This window comes from Vigna unguiculata, chromosome 6, assembly GCF_037176805.1.
Source record: "Vigna unguiculata cultivar grain cowpea cultivar isolate G323 ecotype 2 chromosome 6, ASM3717680v1, whole genome shotgun sequence".
NCBI lineage: Eukaryota > Viridiplantae > Streptophyta > Magnoliopsida > Fabales > Fabaceae > Vigna > Vigna unguiculata.
In genome coordinates this window covers 33766211-33775930 of record NC_140797.1, presented here as the reverse complement: position 1 = coordinate 33775930, position 9720 = coordinate 33766211, and the positions used below count along the sequence as shown (strand labels likewise).

The following is a 9720-nucleotide window of genomic DNA, read 5'->3' as shown; positions in this document are numbered from 1 at the left end:
GCAAACGTGAACCAAGGAGAGAGAGCACCAACAACACGTGAAAATGAATGAAGAATCCTACTTTTTTGTTGCTTTATTAACGACATTTGTAATAGATTAAGACTTCTATAACATTAGGCATAATGATAGTGGACCACTATTTTGTTTTGTAGCAGTCGTACTTCAATAATTTAGCTAAAGTTAAGGACCACTTGCCTGCTTTGGAACACTTTTTGCATTATTGTATTCAATTCAAGGAAACACTTTTGCTATTGCTTTGGACCACTTGTTTTGCATTATTGATCAATGACGTTGGTGATGCACGGTTTGAATGAAACGCACATTTCTATTCCTTATTCACCATACATTGTATTTACCATTTTTTCAGTCATAATTTTTCATTCAAAATTACTTTATGATACTATGAAATTGGTAAAATAGGAGACCAAATCAAAAAATAATTCATGGAATCCATTATTACCAAACCTTTTCCAAACTGAAATATTTCATTCATAGATTATGCACATAATTATCAGAACTGATTACTTTTATATTGCTCTTAAAGTGCTTTATAAGCTAAATAAAAAATGTTATGGCAAATATCAGAAAGGTCATGGCAAATATCATATTCTAATACTTTCATATTCTCATATTCTGACCTGCAAAACACTTCCTCACGAAACTTACCTCACACAACATTAACCACAAAGTTTAATACATAAGTAATCACTACTACAACTAGCTAAGACATAACTAATTACAATTAACCTTCAACAACACTATAACAACCAAAACAACAGTTGCCACCCACGACAAAACAAATAAAAGTTGCAGAAATTTTCCAATTTTTTCTCTTGTTGCAATTTCCTCTTCAGCTTCTCATTTTTCTTTATCAAGTCCATTATAACATTGTCCTTTTCCAAACAACAACCTTTATCTTCTTCAACTATTTTTCCTCCGCTGGATTTAAATTCAGATTCTTTCCATTCAAATGTAGATTCCGACTCATTAACCCATTCAAAATAATTACAATGGGAATTGGATTGCACAAAAAAGGAAACCATTACAAAGAAACCCAAGTGAAGCTTGAGAAAAAGTGATGGAATTTGTCACTTACAGCCCAATTCCTACACCTCCAAAATAATTTGCCCTTGTTCACAGTACTTGCCTTTAGAAGCAACAATTTTTTCCCACACCCACACACTTTGGATGCTATTTATGAAGAGGACGCACAACTTTTCCATATTTTGGAACTACTACTCCTTTGCGTACAATCCAATCCTTTGCTTCTATTATTCATCACTGTAGAACGTTGAACAAAATTGAATTTTGTTGCCTAAGATTCGCTCACACCAACACGATATGCAATCTCTCCAACCTCTCCAATCCTGAAATTAAAATTTTAGGGTTTCATAAATTACCCACAAACTTCCTACCAAAAACCACGACTTTATTGTAACTAAAGAGAAACCTTTAAACGGGATCCTGACGTGGTCATCCGTTGGTCAGGTCTCAATTAATACTAATGAAATTTAAAATTGGGGACCAATTCCATGCAATTCAAAATGTCAGGCACTGAAATGGATCAAGCTTTAAATGTGGGACTAAAACCAAAATTCGTCGATAGTTGGAAGACAAAAAACATAATTAGCCCATATTTATTAATATAGGTTTTGCATGTGATAAGATTGAATGAGCAATGTAAACTGTTAATAAAGGTTTTCGTAAAGACTACCCAATAGTTGACAACAACAATGTCTACTCTAGAATTGAACTGTAAACATGTTCAATATTCCAGTAGAGTCTGTAGACAGGAATTTACATTTGCATATGAACAGATATCTAGACTTTTATGGACTAAAAATTTAGCTTAAATCTCTAGTACACGCTACACAAGGAAAATTCAGCAATCTAATCTACTTGCTATTAATTTTGCAACTTGGCAATCTAATTTAAAGAACCACACAAGATTAGAAGCAATTAAAAAGGGGAGAGGACGCGAAAATAATTACTTAAGGGAAAACAAAAGATAAAAATTATGCTAGGAGGAAAATAAACAGAAATGACTATGGTAAAAAATATATAGCATTATGACAAGTCCAAAAACAATTCATTAAGAATTTGCTAAAATTCAAGGGTGGTTTTCAAAATTTAATCAAAAGAGGAGGTGCAAATCAAAATTTGCAGATATGGTTCATTAAAAGGGCTACCTACATATACCACCTCAAATCAAACTTATAAGTAATTAACCAATAAGCCATTAGAGTCCATGTTAATGAAACAGAAACCAACTAGTTATGATGTACATGTTTTAATTATTAGCCATGGTTTTCTACTGAAATTACTACAACCAATATGTGATGGAGAAAAAAATTAAAGAATAAATCTAATTATTTTACATTCAAATTACTCATTTTTAATTTTACATTAAATGTTACAAAATTTTATTTTTCTAACTTATTAAAAAATATTACAAATTATATTTTTAACGAAATAAGTATACTGATATCAAAATTAATTTTAAAAAAACAAATATAATTACAATATTTTATTATCATAATTATAATATATTTAAATTATCTTGTTTATTATAATCACTCTTCAATTGTACATTTCCAATTAATTTATAAATATTAAAGTAAATATATTTTTTAAATTTATATTCACATGAATTTATAAAAAACAATCTAAATTTTTAATAAAGTAATTTATTATTAATAAATATAGAAATTATAAAACCAGAAAAATAATAATTTTAAGAATTCGTTTTTCAAAGAATAGGATTCTAACATCAAACAACCTGCAAAATTAAAAAATAAAAAACTTAAAGAGAGTTTAGTCTCTTGCAAAAAAAAGAAAAGAAATTGTACTTAAATAATAAAAAAGTCTAATTTGAGAAAAAAAAAAGTAAAAGGGTCTAGTTTGAAAAATAAAATTAATAGTCTACCGAAGTTAATGAAATTAAAAAAAGGTCGATATGTGAGTACCCGCATATTTTTTTAAAATCCATGGATATCCACGGGTCTTCACGGGTATTACAAAAAGAAAAACTTAATATTTAACGACGAATTATAATTATAAATTCAAATAAAAATACAATGCATAACATTTATAAATTTCAAACAAAGTGTAAATAACCAATTTAAATAGTGTTGAATGACAATTTACAAATAATTGGAGATTTTTTAAAACCAATTGATAAAAAATAATCCATTGAAAATAAATGTGTTAATATTTTAACATTTTTCTTAATTTAAATTAGAGTATAGTGGGTATGAATATTCACGGGTACGGATACTATGATACCCGTACCTGCCCGTTAACATGCAATTATAAAAAATACCCGCACCAGTTATCCACATATATCTATTTTCAATATTCATTTCTTATCCCACAGATTTTTTCTTACATTTCTAATTGTGTTCCGTTTTTGAAAAAACGAAGAAACAAAACTCATGGTTGTTTCTTCTATTAAATTCTCACAATTCCATTTACGAAAAAGGAGGTAACTCTTTATTGATCCGTGTGATAGTAAATTATTAATTTCACAATATAATATTTTCATTTTGCTTGTTGTTTCTCGTGTAATTTTTTTTTTTTTTGAAACATAAGAATTTGACTAGTTATATGTTGTTTTCGTATAATTAATTTAAGTGTTTCTTTTTCAATAAATATGTATATATAAAAAATTATTTTAGGAATATAAAATAATATATTAACTATCATATGTTTTTATAACCAGTACTTAACTGTAATTTATTTAATACATATTTCCCTTTTGATAATTAGGTCTCTCTTAAGATGCTTTAAGCCTAGATTGAAATGGACACCTTCATGCCAAGTTTATAAAAGTTGTGCCGAGGACAGACTCTCGTCAGAAAAGAATACATCGATAAGAAAACGTGAAGAGGATTGATACCTTGAAGGAAAAATTAAAGAGTAGATCCAAGTGGATTTAAGATATCTCCACCTCAATAAAAAAATTGTCTCTTAAAATATATTTAGTCCATGTAAGAATAAATAACATGTGATTCACCAGTGTTCAAGGCTTTCTTAGTCTCATCGAGCTCGACCAGAAGATTGGTACGTTTTGTTAAAAAAATTGTTTCTGCCGTGTATTTCAAGACACCTCTACACGGACTAGTTTTTAATTTTCAAACATCTGGATTAGGATTGTCTACAGTTTAGGGGTTATTTTTCGTATGGTTCTGGTGCCACTACATACATTTATCATTGAAGGCCCACATACACACTTGTACCTGTCTAGAAACATCACGTTGATACATTGCTGACGCGAGATTGGTGATATGCAGAGATGTAGAGTTGCGTCGTTTGGTGATATGCAGAGATGTAGAGTTGCGTCGCTAGAAAGCTGACGCTAGATTGGTGATGTGCAGATATGTAGAGTTGCGTCGCTTGGTGATATGCAGAGATGTAGAGTTGCGTCGCTAGAAAGCTGACGCTAGATTGGTGATGTGCAGATATGTAGATATGTAGAGTTGCATCGCCAAAAAGTTGACACAAGATTGGTGATGTGCAAATATGCAGATATGTAGAGTTGCACCACCAGAAAGCCGACGCAAGATTGGTGATGTGCAGATATGCAAATATGTAGAGTTGCATTGCCAGAAAGCCGACACAAGATTTGTGATATGCATATATGTAGAGTTGCGTCGTCATAAAGTTGACACGAGATTAGTGATATATAGAGATGTAGAGTTGCGTCACTAGAAAGCCAATGCCATAATAATGATGAACTGAAGTTGTTAACAGAATTGGTGAGGTCACTCCAAGATTGACGCCGGAAGAATCTTAGATTATGTAAATGAGATATCTTAGTTGTTATTTAAGAAGATTTTATAAGTATTTTTCGAAGAAGTGTTTCTCTTGTTATTTGTTAGATTATTTTTTAGAAATATTATTGGGTATCTATATATTTGTAGCAGTTGTAACCAATTTTAAACCTTATAAATAAGAGTGCTACTTTCATGATCAAGGATGGAAATAGCTAAAGTTAAAATACTTCTTTTTTATTGTTTTCGATCTATGGATATTTTACATCTGCACCAGAACAAGACTGTTGAAGGAGAATAGTGGTTTACAGAAGTATTAGCTTGTAAAGTCAAATGAATAAACAAACTGATATTAAAACAAACAATTTGAATAAGTTTTCTATTATTTTTTTCTTTGTACAAGTAGCATTGATACATACAACTAACATTGTTTAATCACATTTTCAATACTAGATGTTGTACGACAAAATAAAAAGGAAATAAAAAAAACCACAACATGCTGGCAAAACATTTAAGAAAGACTTTAAAAAGGTCAAAGTCTTCTTCTCCACATAGACAATGCACTAAATTTGTGTGAACACGAAATACGGTACCTAAACGATAAAAATAAAGAGGATATACTAGACAGAACCCGATAACCAAGACAAATTAGCGATGACTATTCTACCTAGATTTATTCCCTGTATTTGAGGTTCAAGAACATAAAGTTTTGCACTCACCACCTCCACAGAGCAAGAGAGATACTAAAATGGCAGAAACTGCTTTGTCCTTGGCTCGTAAGTATGTGTTTCCAAAACTTTTGGAAGCTGTCAATATGATAAGAGATCTCCCAAAAGAAGTTGACGACCTTACAGATGCACTTGAAACCTTTCGGTATTTCATCAATGAGACAGAAGAAGTGGTTGAAGCTGAAGAAGATAGCAATAGGCGTGATAGAATGAGTACAAGGTTGATGAAGATGAGAGAAGCAACCTTCCGCATGGAAGATGTCATCGATGACTATGTGATATGTGGCGAAAACCAACCTCAAGAAGATCCTCGATGTGCAGCTTTACTCTGTGAGGCTGTTGAGTTCATCAAAACTCAAATCTCTCGCCTTCAAATAGCACACAAGATTCGAGATGTCAAATCACTTGCTAGTGCTGCAAAAGATGGTTTTGAAACCCATTTTCCTTCAAAAAAAAGTCCAAGCAATTCTGAAAGAAACCAAAACGGCAATTGGCAGAAACTGCGAAAGGATGCTCTTCATGTTAAGGAAGATGAGGTTGTGGGGCTTGATGGTCCAAGAACTATATTGACAAATTGGTTGACAAAGGGACGAAATGGGCGCACTGTGATTTTTGTTGTAGGCATTCCAGGAGTTGGAAAAACCACTCTTGCCAAGCTAGTTTTTGACAAGGTCCGTAACGACTTCGACTGCCATGCATCAATCAGAGTCTCTCAATCCTACAATGTAGAAAAACTGTTGAGGGATATGATTCACCAACTTTGCAAGGCAAGTAAGGAAGATCCTCGACGGAATGTTTCTGAGATGGGCCAAGCTTCTTTGATAGAGGAAGTAAAAGATCTTTTGCACAAGAAGAGGTATGTTGTCTTGTTTGATGACCTATGGAATGAAAATTTTTGGAATGACATTGAATCTGCTCTAATTGATGATAACAATAAAAGTAGAATAATAATCACAACAAGGCACGAGGAGGTTGCGGTCTTCTGTAAGAAATCTTCTTTTGTTGAAGTGCATAAGCTAGAAAAACCTTTGAGTGAAGATGAATCTTTCAGATTGTTCTGTAGGAAGGCATTTATGTATGGTTCTTCTGGAGGCTGTCCAGAAGAACTCAAAGACACATCTCTTGAAATTGTTAGGAAGTGTAAAGGTTTACCTCTAGCAATTGTGGCCATTGGTGGAGTCTTGGCCCAGAAAGATGAAAACCCACATGAATGGAAACTGGTTAATCAAAATCTAAGTTTGGAGGGGAATTCAGAATTGAACATTATAACAAAAATATTAGGCTTAAGTTATCATGATTTACCCATAAATCTCAAATCCTGTTTATTGTATTTCGGAATGTATCCGGAAGACTGCGAAATTGAATCAGATAGGGTGATTAGGCAGTGGGTGGCTGAAGGATTTGTCAGACATAAAACCGGAAAAACATTAGAAGAAGTTGCAGAAGAAGATTTATTAGGGTTGATCCGTAGAAATTTGGTGCAAGTATCTTCATCTAGCATTGATGGGAAAGTTAAAAGATGTCGTGTACATGACTTAATACATGACATGATCCTCAGAAAAGCGAAGGATAGTGGGTTTTGTGGGTATATTGGTAGAAATGATGAATGTGTGTCAAGTGGGATTGTTCGACGTCTGATAATTATTGCAAAGGATGATTTAATTGGAAGTGTTGAAAGCTCACTCATTCAATCAATTGCTATCAATGAAGGAAGGAGTAGGAAATTGACTGAGAACTTCGTATTGGAATTCCTTGGAGATTACACGTTATTATTGAGTGAGGACTTGGTATGGAAAATCCTTGAAAATTACACGTCATTGAAGGTACTTGACTTTGAAGGTGCTTCTTTACCTTGTGTTCCTGAAAATTTGGGGCATTTAATCCACTTGAGGTATCTAAGCTTCAGGGGGACGGGGTTAGAAATTCTTCCAAAATCCATTGGTAAACTCCAGAACTTGGAGACCTTGGATATACGGAAGACAGATGTGCATTATATTCCAAGGGACTTTTACAAACTCAGTAAGTTACGTCATTTTCTGGCTGACAAAGTATCTAAAATTGAATGGAGGTATATTGGAGGCATGACATCCCTACAAACGATACCTCCAGTGTCTAGATGTTATCATGCAGATGACATTGGAGAGGTAGCGAAGCTAAAGCAGTTAAGGGTTCTGAGGGTGCTTGTTTCAGATACAAATCTCGTGAAGAGTCTGTGTTCTGCAATAAATGAGATGCAACAGTTGGAGGAACTACATATTGCAGTAGATTATTATATCAGCGAAGTGATTGATTTGAACATTACATCACCTTTGGCTAGACTTAGGAAGCTTTTCCTCGACATGAAGTTAAAAGGATTACCAGATTGGATTCCCCAACTCCAAAAGCTTGTGAAATTGAGCTTGTGGCGCACTGGCTTAGCTAATGATGAGTTGCAATCACTAAAAGATATGCCTAGCTTGTTGGTCCTCCACTTATGGTTCGCTTTAGAAGGTGAAACTCTGCATTTTCAATGTGGAGGGTTTCAGAAACTAAAAAAACTGCATCTCAATTATTTGAGTAACCTGAATTCCATCCTTATTGATAGAGGAGCACTGCATTCTTTGGAACACATGAGGTTAAAAGGCCTCCTTAAACTCAAAACAGTACCTGATGGCATTCAACACTTGGGGAATCTGAAACTTGTCGAACTCACGTCTATGCCAACTGAATTTAAGAAGAAGATTGTTCCCATTGCAGAACAACAGCACTGCGTCGTACAATATAAGACCAGACCTAGACTATCCGCTACATGGAAGAAACATGGGAAATAAAAGGTGTGCTTTCTCTTCGTCCTATTTATAGCTTTGCACAAGAATATATATGGACTAATTCCTTTCCATAAAATTCAAGATGCAACAGTTTTCTAATCTCTAAAGTGGTTCATTTTACCTTTTTATTTCTATTTTCTGCTATCCGAAATGTTTGGGAAAGCTCCAAGTGAAAATTTAAGCAGCTGTTTCTAATATTACTGATTTCAGACACTCATCATTATAAAACTAGAAATTAGAAAGATACCTCTCACATGATTTTGGAAAAATAACATAAATATTGGTATGTTTCATTGAAGCAATAAAGAAATAATTGGTCAATCTTGATTGATCTTACTAATATGATTTCGTCAGAAAAGCACTTTGCAGATAGTTCTTCTATTCTATCTATTAACTTGTTTCCATTTGTCTAACTTCATGTGATGAATCTTATAATCCCCTGAAATTGTAATGAAAACCTTGTCCTCACTGTGTCTTTTTCTTTCTTTCTTTATATATATAATCATGCAGGAAGATATTCAAAATTGTTAACAACTTACGAACAGAGAGAGAGAGAGAGAGGAGTTGTTGTTTATCTGAGTTTTGAAGAATGAGACCCTATATATCATTCTCATTACGTGCTAGCACAACGGCTTGGTAAAATGGCAAGTCAATTCTTACAAGTTACATATGCGTCCTGCCTCCATTTTTTGGCTTACTTGTAAGTTGTTATGTTGTAATGTCTCATCATTTATTATTTGATCACCTCTGTATACAGCTTGAACTGTAGAATATTCTCCGGCACCATGCAATATTTCAGGTTTTTTTGTTGACATTTGGCATGTGCGCGGTAGCAAGTTAATGATTGCGCACAAAATGTATGCTATGCACATTGCGTTTTGGATAAATAAAGGAAATGGATTTTTCTAATTGCTATATTCCCAACAGTTGTGATGTGTAGTCTTAGTTAATAAATTCCTTTAGTTTTGTAGTCTTCAAGTATGATTTAAGCTTAGTTTTGTTAATCCATGTTGTTAGTTTAAAATTTTGTAAGTGGGTAGCTGAAACTTCAGTTTATATTTGGAATGTCATTGAAATAAATTTTTTTCTTTTTGCAACTATCATTACTAATTAATTGCATCTCGTATTAATATTCAGCGTATCCATTAAATAAAAATAAATTAAATAATCGATAAAATATTACTTTATAACAAATCAATAAATTTAATTCAATATTATTCTATTTTTCTTAAAAAAATAGAAAAACCAAAAAAATTTATTAGTTTCTTTTTATTTTAAATATAAGCGTAATAAATATTGAAACATTCACTTAAATAATACACTATATTTGATTTAATTTTTGTATATACTTTTAATAGCTTGTATTGTCATAACAATATGGTATCATATTTTTTATGTATTAGTGTATTATTA

At 32.5% G+C, this 9720-nt stretch overlaps 1 protein-coding gene across 1 annotated transcript; it reads left to right on the top strand.

The window, feature by feature from the left end:
• The first annotated feature begins 5434 nt into the window (after positions 1 to 5434).
• On the top strand, positions 5435 to 9216 carry LOC114186942 (disease resistance protein RPM1-like). Its single transcript, XM_028075023.2, has 2 exons — positions 5435 to 8313; positions 8818 to 9216. Exon 1 carries the CDS (start codon positions 5521 to 5523, stop codon positions 8308 to 8310), a length of 2790 nt encoding a protein of 929 aa, XP_027930824.2. The 5' UTR covers positions 5435 to 5520; the 3' UTR covers positions 8311 to 8313; positions 8818 to 9216.
• The last annotated feature ends 504 nt before the right edge of the window (positions 9217 to 9720 follow it).

Bases quoted from the DNA above. Each gene is read 5' to 3' on its own strand.
- LOC114186942 (XM_028075023.2), top strand. From the start codon at position 5,521: ATGGCAGAAACTGCTTTGTCCTTGGCTCGTAAGTATGTGTTTCCAAAA.